This window comes from Pyxicephalus adspersus, chromosome 4, assembly GCF_032062135.1.
Source record: "Pyxicephalus adspersus chromosome 4, UCB_Pads_2.0, whole genome shotgun sequence".
Lineage (NCBI taxonomy): Eukaryota > Metazoa > Chordata > Amphibia > Anura > Pyxicephalidae > Pyxicephalus > Pyxicephalus adspersus.
The window spans coordinates 53,424,601-53,439,254 of record NC_092861.1 but is presented as its reverse complement, the minus strand read 5'-3'; the positions used below and the strand labels follow the sequence as shown (position 1 = coordinate 53,439,254).

Below are 14,654 nucleotides of genomic sequence, written 5' to 3'. Positions count from 1 at the left end.
ATGCTTAGAAAAGAGGCACATACTTTGTAGAAAGCATAATATAACAGATTATTTCTGTACAGTCTGTTACTTGTATATTCAAAACATGCTAAAAGAGATTCTTTGAATATAGCTAATTTTTTTTAAATATTTACATATATAGTACATAAATAGTATTATATATTTAAACTTTTTGTATTTATATACATATATATTTAGTATTTAGACTATCATTCTTTAGTAATTTGGTTAGTGTGAGCAAGGTTTCCCTGTTCCTGTTGTTAGTTTGCCTCTGACATTTGAAAGCAAATGATGACTCTAGGGAATGTTACAAAGGTGTAATAGGAGCACATGGGAGAGGAGATGCTTTTCTAGTAAAGCTTGCTGAAACATAAAAAAATGCAATTGCCAAAAAAGTTACCCCTCACTTCTTTCCCCCTATGGGACCAAAAAATTTAAAATATAGGCAGCAAAAAAAAAAAGGGAAAGTCAGACGTTCTGCCTAGTACCCTGTCAGGTCTTTGGGCTAACCAGGTAAAAGCCATTGCTAACAGAGCTGGACACTTGCTCTGGTATTGTTTATCTTTGCATATACTTCCATCTGTTCTTTGCTAGATCTTTAGCAGCCCATTACACCATTTTGCCTCTTCCTCTCACCACTGGGCAGTTGTCCCAAGATAATGAATGTTGATGGTAGTGAGTTTTTCAGTACAGCTTGACTCTGCCACTAATCTGAATATAACTAAAACTTTCATAAATGGAATTAAAGTTCAGCCATTCTTTAAAGAAATCCATGAAGATAGAATTTGTGGGCTTCCCCTTCTATCATCCTGTTCCTGATTTTATTACCTACTTAAATAGTAAAACCTTGTAGCAAAACTAGCAAGTAATTTGGGGACTCTGAAACCAGTGGAACACTGACAAATTGAATAGAAGTTATTAATAGCCATGAGATATTTTGACCATGAGACCAGTTTGCCTCCAGACATGGTACTCATTTAGCTGTGTCAGGCAGAGTACTTTTGTAAAGTGTTGCAATACTGTGGCTTGTATTTTATGAATGGGCCATAAAATACTGGCAGAGATTCAGAGTATTAACCTGGATCACAATAAGATTGGATATCTGTATCCAGTAATAAAAGTTCATCCTCCAGGGTTAAAATACTGGTTCACTTTCAAATATGTTATAGTAGGGATTTTTAGAATATGTTGATTAATAAAAATAATATAATGAAAATGTATTGTAAATTTACAGGGCTGTTTAAAATAAATGTAGTGTATGTAGCGTTATATTTATTAAGAAGTTGTTCTTCAGATTAAACCTATTTGTATCTTCCCTAATATTTTTATGTGTAGTATTCACTATTTGCATTCAGGAAAAGCTCCTGTACTGCATGTTTTGTTGTTAACTTAGTACTGTATGTAGTACAGTGTTTAACTTTTGTTGGTCAATTGTTCCTATGCATTGGCTTGTCACGTATCTGACCTTTTGTATGCCACATTTTAATCTTTACTGGGAATTGATTATTCATGCTTAGAAATGGGGTTGTCCTTTTTCATTCCAGTGGTAGAGCTTAATTACAGAACGAGTGAATGAGCTACAGGAGAAATTGTATTTAGTTTTCTAACTTGGTAACTGTCCTTTATGCATATGCCTTTTTGTGCAATTTATTTCATCCTTTGCATCTCTAAATACATAAATGTATGGTGGAACTAAGTGACTTAATAGATCCTGATTTGAAGGCTTTTGGCATGGCAAGTCTTTCCAGAAATGCAGTGGAAATGCATCAAAGACTACAGCATGCTTCAATGCAACGCATTCGTCAGCCATTGCAACAACATTGTATGCAGAGATCATACAGCTCTTCAACCTTGCCAGCTGCCTCTAAAAGCAAAGGGAAATTTACAAATCTGAGGGACAGTGTAAAAAAAAGTCCAACTAGAAGCACAGCCAAATTTAAAGCAACGAGTGGCTGGTGGTCTGATGGCTCCTGGTCAAATTATTTGTTTGTCAAGGTATGACTTATTGCAGTGTTTTTATGAGGTGATAGTTAGGTAGAGGCGCGCATGTATTCTATTCATTGTTGTATTTGACCTAGTACAGTTTTTTGTGTTTCTATATATGAATGGTTTTCCTATCTAATGTAGTATGTTGTGTGGAAACTTATCTATGATAAAAAGATGCTTTAGTTGTCTGGTGAATGGTCTGTGAATTGTCCCTGCTTCGCATCCTTTATTTTTATTTCCTCACCTGAATGCATGTAGTTTGTGCTCATCCCAAATGTGCTGCAAAGTGCAGCAATTTACATTAAATTTTTTATAACAAAGGCTGCATAGAATTTGCATTTCAATTTGTTTTATTCTGCTTTTGAAAGTGAGTATATCTAAACTTGTCAACTGCGTAAAGGTTGAGGAGAAGCTCAGGGGTGACTCGATAATAGTTGTTTTAACTATCTGCTAATTTTATGCACTTACTGTTCCACTGTTTGAAGCTCTGTCATGGAATAATATAAGGTAGCTGAGGAATCTGGGGAATTTAGCATATCAATATGGGTGATGTTAAGATAAATGTTGTAAATTTTATTCATTTTTGATTTAGAGATGGTTACATTGTAGGTACATGAAACGAATAACGTATATGTAGTACTCGACTTATTTACTACTTTGAAAAACCTAAACTATTTTCAGTAAGTACATATATTGAGGTATTGTAATACCTAATAAAATGATGTTTGATATTACTTGCTTGAAATCTTTGTTTTAATTATTTTGTTAGGCTTATCTATCACACTTTTTTTTTAGGGTATGCCTTCACTTGTACTTTGAAAAAGAACAGTAAACCACAGCCATTTTGTAGTACTCTAAAACAAGAAGCTGTGCCTGCATGTGTAATGAGCAAAAATGGCTGCCCTGTAAGGTATTAGAACTAAAAATGAGATTTTTTTAAACACAACTTTATATACAACTGATATTAATCACTTTAAACCAGTGGTGACCTCCTTCCAAATTCCAAGGACTTAAGTATGGATCTGCCCATCACCAAGTGGCTTTACCTGATATTCACATTATGTAAAGTTTGCAGTTAATTAGAGGAACCAGAGAAGAAGCAAGTCATTATTTATATTTTCATTTACTGGTCCGAGTTCTGGTCCTGACAGTGCTAATGCCAATGTGGGATTCAGCGGTGGTGCTGATCAGAAAGAGCACTTTTTCTGACGCCTCATTAGTGTGACCTACCAGCTTTTTTTTTTTTATCAGATCACTCTGGAATACTTCATACTGCAGATCGTGTTCTGATCAGATATAAGTATTTTTACTATGTGTTTCATTTAAAGGTATACCACATTTAGATATAGAAAAAAAACATAGCTTAGTTCATGTAGATCACATTTGACTATTTTTATTAGTGGTGTATTTATAATGGGCAAAACAAACTGTCAGAACTGTCTGGCCCCTTTTTGAGGTAAACCATGCTAGTATCAGGATGGGCTGCTAATTCTTCATGCCATAGATTCAACAAGTTGATGTAACATTCTTCATTCATGCAGTTGCTTTGTCAGCTGAATTTCATATCTCCCATTCCAATGCATCCCAAAAGTGCTCTACTGGATGAACGTCTGATAAATGTGAACATCTGAACAAAGTAAACTCATTGTCATGTTCAAGAAACCAGTTTCAGTTAATTTATGCTTTGTGACATGTGTGGCATTAATCTGCTGGAAGTAACATCAATGAATGGATTCCCTGCGGTCTTAAAGGGACAGTAATGGCTAGCAATAATACCAAGAAAGACTGTGGCATTAAACAATGCTGAAGTGGTGGTACTAAGGTGGCCCTAAGTGATCCACAGCATTACACCACTAGCCTGAACTGCTGATGCAAGGCAGGATATATACATGCTTTCATGTTGATGTCAAGTTCTGTACGAATGTCACAGCAGAAATCAAGACTCCACAGATCAGGCAACTTTTTTCCAGTGTTCTCTAGTGCAGTTTTGGTGAGTCTGTGTAAATTGTTGCCCCGGTACCTATTTTTAGCTCACAGGAGTGGCGCTTGGTGTGGTCTGCTGCCGTAACCCATCTTCCTTTAGGTTTGGTGTGTTACAGTATGAGATTCTCCTCTGCTTACCTTGGTGGTTACAAGTCATCATTTAAGTTACTGTTGCCTTTCTATCAGCACAAACTAAGTCTGGTCATTCTCCGGCATCAACAAGGCGTTTTCCCCCACAGAAATGCTATTCTTTCTAAACCCTAGAGAGGATTTTGTATGGAGATCTATTCATATCAGTAAGTTTCTGAAATGTTCAGACCAACCTGATTTGCACCACCAACCATGGTTCAAGGTCACCTTTAATCACCTTTCTTCCCCATTCTAAAGTTCTGTTTGAACTTCAGCAGGACATCTTGACAATGTATTCTTACCTAGTTGTATTGTGCTGCTGCCATGTGATTGACTTATTAGATATTTGTGTTAACAAGCAGTGGGACGGGTGTCCCTAATAAAGTGTTAGGTGTACATCTGCAATTGATTAATTTACATTTTGTGGCTGATCTTTGTGAATGAAGTAAAAAATCACATTGCAAAGAATTCCGCTATATTCCGCTTTGAAAATTTGCATTTAGGCAGGATTGATATTGCAGAATGGACAGGTGATGTCCCTTCTACAAAATAACATACTTACCTGCCTGAAGCCATCAGTAGGAGTTACCTCGTCCTGGTCAATCAAGATGGCCTAAGATCTGGAAGATAAGATGAAGATGGCAGCGCCCACAATGGAACTGGGACTGGCGAAAATGGGAAGCAAGCATATATTATCATTTTTAGATGGTGAATGCTAAAAACATGTAAAACAAATACATATGTGAAATGTAAAGCTTATATAAGTTTGTGTGTTTTTAATTTGTTGTAATAATTGTATCCATAATACGGATTAATTATTTTCCCTATTCTTTTTTTAAAGTTTATTTAGAAACATTACAAAAAGGTGGTCACAGTGGGGAAGTATTTTGCTAGTATGTGAGGTGCTTGTAATGTAATCTTGTTGTTTGTGTAAGTAATTTAATGGAAAAGAATTTACCTGTAGGATCATTTTATGTGAAGTTCTTATGAACCTTGTAACTTCTAGCTACTGTGTTGTTGCACTGCCTGGGTAGTACATTCAGCTCAGTGGTTAGCACTCTGGCCTTTGCAGCACCAGGGTCCCAGGTTCCAATCTTGGCCAGGACACTATTAGCATGAAGTTTGTATGTTCTCTCTGTTTGTGTAGTTTTCCTGCACTGGCACTGTAAAAGCTTGTAGGCTGTTGTTTGGCTAAAAATTGGCCTTGGACTGTGTTAAAGGAAGAGAAATTAGATTGTGAGCCCCTTAGAGGGTAAGCTAGTAAGAGGACTATGATCTTATAAAAGGTGTTGCACAATATGTTGGTGCTATATAAATAAAGTTGTTAATAATGGTATTAAACAACACCTAAGCTTAAAAAAATGTTACCTGTCATTTAAGGTGGCAAAGAGCACAAATGTTGCCAGCAGTTAAAAAAAAGAAATGCAAGCTGCCCTAAATAACCACTGCCTGTATGTTTATTTTAAATTTACCTAACCTCATGATAGGACATTCTTCTATATCCATGCATCTTTAACTATAGATGCTTCAAAAGCATCATAATGGTCTGTAAGTGATGAGCACTATTGTAGTGTGTAGTTAGAAATAAATGTGTTTGTAGGTTACCATACAATCTGCCAGTTTTAAAACATTGATGATCGTGAAGTACAGATGCAACCACACTCCTTGGATGATGCATCATTTTCTGTTCTTATTTAGGAAAAGCACATTATTTCTGAATGGTTAGACACTTTTTGTAATAGTGATACTGTCAACAATCTATTTTGGCCCTGCAGTCAATTCATCATTTGGGAAAAAAAAGAATTATTGATATTGTTATTTCATTTCTGGGAATGCAAACCAGCATAAAACATGGTTATGGCTTTGTGGCCTGTGCTACTTGTTTGTGATCTTCATAATATAGATCTATATATAATTGCTAAGTTATTATCCTATTTTTTCTATCTATCCCCTTCTTTTCCTCTCTCTCTCTTTGACGTGCTTCTTCTAAATATGCTAGCTCATATGAATACATGAACAGTTTTTGTTGCCAGAGCATTTGCCTATTTATCTTAAAGTGTGCTGTTGTGTGACCCCTAACTTAGCATCCTCCAATTCAGTTTTGAGTTGCTTTGATATGTTGGTGACAAACTTTTTGTGAGAAGGAAAAAATACTTTTTTTTAGGAATTTTATTTTAATATTAAAATGTATATTTTCTTTTTAAGGCAAATCCACCCCCAGTGATTGTAAACACAGATAGCCTGGACACTCCTCCATATGTAAGTGTGAACATTTTAAATATATCTTTATCGGTTTGTAAGCTATTGGTTCAGTCTAAGTAATATGCCTTGTGGATAGTTTGGATATATTTATGGTCTATTGAGGGACACAAGAGTTGTATATGTTCAGGTTATTCTACCACCGTCAGATGGATTGGATGTTACCAGCAAAAACTTGTTGGCCTGCCCAGTATAACCTCACCTGCTGCAAGCAAGCCAAGTTTTATGGTAGTGTCTTAGGAGGTTACTTGTATTTTCATCAACTCTGCTGTGTAAAAGGCCTTTTATTTTCTACGATAACGACAAAACTATTGTATCCTCTCCATATTTAGGTCTTTATAGAAAGGATTCTCTGTCATTTGAAACCACTGTTACTGTCGCCTTTACCCCTGCTCAGTTCCCAAGCAGCTTCAGCTGGTGTTAGTCTTATGTAAGGTAACAATTTGTACGGGGTCCAAAAATTCTCTCTTCGGAACTCGGGTATAGGGGATGTTACTTATTGCACAATTGGCTGCTGAATACCATTTAGGATCTCCTGTGGGTTTTTTGAACAGATGGTTAAGGATCTGGCCTATAAATCTTTTATTTATTTGTTTTTTAATAAAGTGTGAAGGTATAGAACAGGGGTCGGCAAACTTATATGACCACTAGGCCATTTATGGGGTGAGCGGGAGTACATTAGGCTGAACCCGCCCTAATGGATCTGCCCACTACCAGGGAACGCCCCTGAAGTGAAACCCCTCTCCTCCGAGACGGATTTCCCTTCAGGGAGCTTTCCCTATTTACCGCGGCGGCGGAATATCAACGCTGGCTGCGGTAAATAGTGGAGCAACAGCAAGGAGCAGGCACCAGAGCTCTGGCGGCGCAGTCTTTCGTAGTTTCTATCGCCCCTGGCAGATCCAGCCGGCAACCCACGGCTCCAGTTTAGGCCAGATCGGCCAAAGGGCATTGGGCCGGAACAACTACCGGCTAAGCCGTATCTGGCCTAAAGGCTGGAAATTTCTGACCCCTGGTATAGGATTTTTTTTTCATAGGGTGAAGGTATAGGTGTCCCTCAATTGACCTTAAAGAAATGGATTTTATAGTACATGAGAAAAATAGTGAATTCTAGACTCATGTTACAAAATATGCTTTTGTTAGATTTATTCAACTATTCTAGACTTGCAAACCAGGAATATATATAATTTCTTACTCGTATGTTATGGAAATCCAGAGTCATGCATTTTGAGAGTTCCCTTATTTTTTGTCCGATTTACATCATTATTGCCAGGTGTCTGACCTTTTAATGGCAGACTGTTCGTTGCCACATTTTATCTATAAAATATACTGCTTGATGCAGTTTGTATGAACAGAGACCGCCACAGTATATATCTGGTTGCTCTAATTTACTATACATCACATTCACAAGAACAGTATCATGTGACTTATGGACAGTTTTTGTGTGCCATAAATGTGTGTTAAAGTACAGCAGAAAGAGACGAGCAGTTTACAAACAAAGCTAATAAGGATCTAAGCCAGAAGAGCCAAATAATTAGCTGATGACTGTTGCTTTGCTAATGGCATTCTAGTTCTTTCCTGTCTGTTTATTTCTTTATAAACAAAAGCTGTGCATTAAATTTTCAGTATTTGTGAAGTTTAATATCTCTTGGAGGTTTTCCCAGTGGTTTCATTAGAAATTGGTATTCAGTATCACATCTCACTTTCTCCTAACAGTTGGTTGGACAGAATTGTCTGAACGTTAAACATCTTCTACTTGTGTGTGTTCCTGAGAACATGGAAACATGTTGCTGCTTTAAAAGTTTTAAATACATTTTTACTCGTTTAGAATGATAAAGCAATTTGCTATTTGACTAAATTTTCTAAAATGAAAATTTGTGCCAGTTCTATAAGGACTAAGCTGTGAAACATTGAACACATGACTAGGTGATAGGCTTAGCGCTTACTTTTAATTTTATTTTTTGTGTAGACAATATCAGACTTTTTCATTCAGGAGTCTTATTGTCAGATGGATATTTTGTGGGAGCAGTTATTGCCAAAAGTCTTAAGCATGTTGTAGCTGCCTATTCCTAGCCAAATCGTTGGCCTAATTAACCTATTTTAAGTTAATCTGTGGACATTTCCCCTTGTTTAGAATGATTTCTATCAAACTACTTTACACAGTCAAAATGTGTTTTAAGTATTTAGTATGGTACTAAAATATCTTCATGCTGCCGATACTGAACTGCTGGTAATGCTGGATGCCCAGTTGTCTTTAGTGTAACTTTTAGTCACTTTGTATGCAGCAATAAAACGTCAGGAATCTAGAGCCTGGTTACTAGTATTTAGTTGGTGATTAAGAATATTCACACAATTAACCAGTCAAGTATCCTTTTTAGATGATGTCGGCAGTTAAAGCCTACATATTTACATCAGCACAGGTTTCAATAATGGACATTGTCAATTCTTTGCTTATCTTACTTGATGGCTGTGGCTTCCAGCACATTATGACCCAATCAAACCTATGGGATGTTAAGTGACCACTTGTGGGCATGGGGGAAGCAGGACTATGGTACAGGTTAGTGTATTTAGGGCAATATTTCAAAAAAAAAAAAAAAAGGGGGAACCCTACTGGGCTTTTGTTTGCATGATGTCTTCTTTGATCCTCACCCAGGTTGTATGTATGTGTTACTGTCTCTCCTGACTATTTCACTTATTTTTGTTTTTATATGTAGGTAAATGGAACAGATGCTGAATATGAATACGAAGAAATCACTCTTGAAAGGGTAATGCACAGTGAAAATTAAAGCATCTCTATCCAAAGCAAATTTGGGAGTTAGCAGTGTAGGATTTCCTCCTAATGTGTTGCTTTGTGCCAGTGCCCTGGCAGGACAATTCTCCCACAGCCATACTTGTGTATTCATATAGTAATATTTGCAGAACAAATTCATATGTCAAGTAGCTTTCCCCAAAAATTAAGCCCATCATAGCCATTCTAGGAGTTTGGCTATACCTTCATGCTGGGGATTGTGAATTGTAAAGAATACAGGACAGGCAGCCAAGGAGAAAAATGTAATTTATAATTCAAAAAGTGATGCTAAAATTCCTTAATATTCCTGAGTAAATTGCACACCCTGAAGACAGTGTGTCACTGACGTCACTGCCTACTCCCGCTAAAAACATTCTTTTGAAGGTTGAAAGGTTGAAAATGCACTTTGCAGCATTTTAATTGTTTCAAACATAATCAATAGGGGCATTTATAAATGCTTCTTTAAAAAAATTGAATTTTATAGAGGTCTGTTAGCACTTGTAAATGCCTATAAACCTTTTCTTTAAAATGTAGTGGGGTGGGGGCATTAAAAATGTATTTTAACACTTATATGAATGCATTCAAAGTCAGTATGAGCGTTTTTCGAAATATTGCCAGTGGGGACTTGTCCTAAAACAGGTCAAATGCACTCGGCAGTGAACTGAATTTTGAATGAATGTGGGCAAACAGATGTCATTGACACAGGCCCTACTAATTACACTTTTGTCATGCGTTATGGTCACTAGCAGCTCGGATTGGCTTGATCCTCATTTCTTGGGTATAAAACAGTTTAGTTAGTGGTTATTGTTAATGTACATTCATCAGGGCATTTTGTAATCATTGCCTGCCCAGCCCCAGAGTTCCTTGGCTCACCTGGGTGACTGTTTTGTACATTCATAACCTCATAATAAAAATGTAACATTGACTCCTTCAGCAAAGCATTCCTTTTTTTTTTTTTTTTTTCATGCAAGTAAATTTAACTTTTTCTTAACTACTGTCCTTTTAATGTCTTTCAGGGGACATCTGGCCTTGGTTTTAGCATTGCAGGGGGTACAGATAATCCACATATTGGAGATGATACAAGCATTTTCATTACAAAAATAATTTCAGGGGGAGCTGCAGCACAAGATGGAAGGTTACGGTAGGTACATGTTATAGGTTGTGCTGGTTGTATTATCAGTTAGCATTGTATTTACTATATTGCGCAGTAAAATGAAAACAGAGTCATCTACTGATGAGGAATCGGCGATATATCGGGGTCTAAAAAAAATAACTTGTCCATTCTCATTGTAAACAATAAATCGTGTGCTGTAAAAGTATGTGTTTTTTTGTGTGTCTGTAAGAGTTTGATTCAAGTAAAAATCTGTAGAATCTAATGTAGGAAACAGCATTTTTTATTCATATGTCAGTCAGTCATATGCACAAACATGAATGTCCATTATGTTGTACGTGTCATTGGTGTGAGCCGAAGATTCCCTTGCCTGGACTAAATCACTATCTTAAAATATCCACTGCTTTCTCCTCAGGGTTAATGACTGTATATTACGGGTGAATGATGTGGACGTACATGATGTGACACACAGCAAAGCTGTTGAGGCATTAAAAGAGGCAGGATCCATTGTACGATTATATGTCAGAAGAAGAAAGCCGATCACTGAGAAAATAATGGAAATAAAGCTTGTTAAAGGTCCTAAAGGTGAGTAAGGGGGAAGGCTAACCTTGTTTTACACTAAACCGTGGCCTTGTCAGGAGTCTTATGTCGACAGTAATCCACTTAGCATACATGTCAAGCTGCACTTACTAAATGCATTACTTCTTAAGCTTTGCTGTTTAGGGTTTTGTTTAGCCCGTGCTTGATGAAAGCGTTGTGCAGCAGACGGTATGGAAAAAAAAGCTTTTGTTGACAGCTAAGATGGTGGAACAGTCTTATTTCTCCTGCATTCTCATTTTGCATGTGACTATTTTATATTAATAAAAAACATATATATATGTGTGTGTGTGTATACTAACTCACTAATATATACTCCCACACATTGATTCCCCCTGTATTTAGGCTTTCTTAGGCAAGCTTCTGTATCTGGATTGTGGACACAAGTTACACTTTAGCACTCTGATAAGGTTGCCAGGCAACCAAAAGAAAAGCGCATTGCAGAACATGACAATTCAGAGTAGATGGAAGGACTCGTCATTGACAGTTTTAGGTGGGCGATATCTGAATAGCTTATGAATTAGGCTACCAAAACTATGGCCTTCTATTTAATCCTAGGGGGGTTAACTATTAACCACTTCATCAAACCCTACCACCACCTGCAGTAATTCTAAAGAAAGCCTTATTTGTCCTGGAAAAAGGGGAAAAAACAAATAAAACATTAAAAAACAAGATAATTCGAATGAATAGCCTGCCGCACAAAACTTTCAAATTGGTTCGATAAATTAGGTAGCCTGAAAAGAGCGTGGTGTGAATAACAGGTCTTTTTTAGTCTATAATAAATTGTACCTGGTTGTAAGTATTTTATTTTTGTATTTGTTTTGGCTGAAATGAGAATTGTCCACATAAAGAAAAAAAAAGTTTATTTTGGTTACATTATATACCCTTTTGGTGTGTGACAGTAAAGTGAGATCAGAAAATCTGCATTACCTAAATAGTTCATTAGTTTCTAATTCCATAAAATGTAATTAATAGGTCTTGGCTTCAGCATTGCGGGTGGTGTTGGAAATCAGCACATTCCTGGTGACAACAGTATTTATGTTACTAAAATCATTGAAGGAGGTGCAGCACATAAGGATGGAACACTACAAATAGGAGACAAACTTCTGGCCGTAAGTATGCATAAAGAGGTTGCTAACAGAAAAATAATTTCTAGGCACATGAGGGCAACAGATACATATCTGAACACATAAACAAGCAAATGTTTCATATATGTAAATTTACGCTTTAAATAAGAACTGTGGCTAGAGTCTAGACTCTGAAACATTTTACATGTTCATTTATCATTCCTTATAAGGTATGTTTTTGTTTAAAAGTTGCATCACTATATTTTTGAAAATTGCATTGAGAATTTAATTTTGTTTAGATAGATAATTCTTTTTATAAACCACAACTTCTGAGCCTGCACATTTGCCCTAACAGAGTTCAAGGTCAGGTTAAAGGTAGCAGGATGTCACTTAAATCAATCATGCTCACCGAGCAGTGAATATTCTATTTCTCTTGAGAAGTGTCCATCTCCATTTAGCCTTTCCAAAACTGAAGTTGTGCTAAGTGAAACGGCTTGTTAAATTTGCTGAGACCGATAATCTCCAGTAAACCTGGCAATAAGTGTAAAGTATAACAAAATCTATTATTGAGTATCATTAGACTTTTTTGTTACTTTTTCAATAAAAAATATATATATATATATATATATATATATATATATATATATATATATATATATATATATATATACAGAACAGTGCTGTATGTACAGCACCGTTCATGCATCGTGTAGTCCTTTGTCGTTGGAAAGGATCGTGAAAGATCCTTTCCAACAACAAAAATTGCACGTGTGTACGCAGCTTTACTCCTCTAGGACTCCTACTGGAAACCGCTAAGTGCCGCGGAAAGCAGTAAGAAGCGGTATCCACTATACTTTTTCAGGCATTTGCAGACATTTGTACAACAAACTGCCCTTAGATGTTGCATGTAGTGTCTGGGGGAAAAAAAAAACACAAAGCAATGTTGTTGCCACCAACCACCTGTACAAACAAGGAAAAACCACATTCCTTTCAGTGATATTTTAGGCAGTTTCATGAGGAAAATCCACTCACTAAAGTTACTAATATGACCATCCCCTAAAGCTACGTACACACGTCAAATTTTTCTCGCCCGATAATCGGCTTCGGCCTGTTATCGGGCAAGAATCTGGCGTGTGTACAGCCTGCGTTGTTCATCGTCCGTGGATCTGACCTGGCGGATCCACGAACAATGAACGATGCGCGATTCTAATGCAAGGGAAGGGGGAGAGCGCGCAGCAGGGTGCCTCTCTGTCGCTCTTCCCCTCCCTCCTGCATAGAGCAGAACGGTACTGTATGTACAGCACTCGTTCATGCATTGTGCAGTGCATAGTCGTTGGAAAGGAGCGTGAAAGATCCTTTCCAACGACAAGAATTGCATGTGTGTATGCGGCTTTACTGTAAATATTTGTTTACCAGTACATGGCTATTTACATTTTCAAGAAAATATCTACAAATATATATTTATGGACTAGAACAGACCTGTTGTAATTAATTTTGTTTCATTTATTGCAGCATATTCTCCGCAAGTTGATAATCATATCAGTTCACCTAGTTTTCTTGGGCATCCTTTACCTCCCTCTCCAGGCCGATATTCTCCTGTTCCTAAAGGAATGCTTGGAGATGATGATTTAACCCGGTAGGAACATTTTTGTGAATTGTTTTTTGTGTATATATTGTGCCATTGTTTTAGTTGCATACAGGTATACATAACTGGCTAGTCAGAAGCCTCTAGAAACCTACCGTCGTTGTATTTAGAATTTTCTTGCTTCATAGTAGAGCTTGCCTAATTATACTACAGGTTTTTTATCTTGTTTAACAGTGCAGTATTCATCCCAGGAACCTGGTTAATATGGTTTAGTGCATAATTTTTATTTAAGATTGCAAGGGATACTTTTATGAACCTGGCCTTCAAAATACAAAATAATATTTAAGTAAGATGATAGCAGCAACACATTGCAGCACTTCTACAACACATGCATTGCTTTTAAGTGTTTAAATTCAGCAATGGTGTGCAGCTTGTAATCTAAAATCTATTTAATACAATATTTTGTTCAGCCCATGCAGTGTGATAATGAAATGTTTTATTGCTAAGATCGTTTGATCGTTCCATCGTTTGATCTTTACCGTACTTTCCTATTGCACCATGGCAGTGCCTTTTAAATATCCTGTCTGATCAGCTGATCTTGCACTTAAAGCTCCCAGGCAGCTGCTGCATTGTCAATTTGCTTTGTATTTTCCTGTGTGCTGGAGTTCAGTTTAGTAACCCTTGAAAATTATGAGTTTCTGAACTAAACTTCCCCCACAAAGAAAATGGCTGAGACACTCTGAATGTTGTAGAAGAGCTGTTTTTTAAAGTGTGGGAAGAACTGATCAGTAGATATTCTGATGTGCCCACAGCAGGGAGTACATACATATCCTGATGCAATTTCCCTGAGGTTTTAGTATTACAGAAAGTCTTTTCATTATCAAAAACGTAAACATTTTAAATGTTACCATCTTCCGCAGAGGTTATGTGGCAATTTTTTCCCTGTTTATTAAGCTTTTGTGGTAATACATCTCCTATTTTTATATTTTTTTAAAATAGTGAACCAAGGAAAATTATTTTACATCGAGGGTCTACTGGATTAGGCTTCAACATTGTTGGAGGTGAAGATGGTGAAGGAATCTTTATTTCATTCATTCTTGCAGGAGGCCCTGCAGATTTAAGTGGAGAACTCAGAAAAGGAGATCGTATTAT

The 14,654-nt window shown here is 36.8% G+C and overlaps 1 protein-coding gene across 1 annotated transcript in view; it reads left to right on the top strand.

Moving 5' to 3' along the window:
* Window positions 1–14,654, top strand: part of DLG1 (discs large MAGUK scaffold protein 1) — an 82,579-nt gene that overhangs the window by 41,823 nt on the left and 26,102 nt on the right. Inside the window, exons 7-13 of the mRNA XM_072410150.1 lie at window positions 6,304–6,357; window positions 9,069–9,119; window positions 10,159–10,283; window positions 10,669–10,838; window positions 11,826–11,966; window positions 13,430–13,553; window positions 14,502–14,652. Coding sequence (XP_072266251.1) covers window positions 6,304–6,357; window positions 9,069–9,119; window positions 10,159–10,283; window positions 10,669–10,838; window positions 11,826–11,966; window positions 13,430–13,553; window positions 14,502–14,652 — 816 coding nt within the window. The remainder of the gene's footprint in view (window positions 1–6,303; window positions 6,358–9,068; window positions 9,120–10,158; window positions 10,284–10,668; window positions 10,839–11,825; window positions 11,967–13,429; window positions 13,554–14,501; window positions 14,653–14,654) is intronic.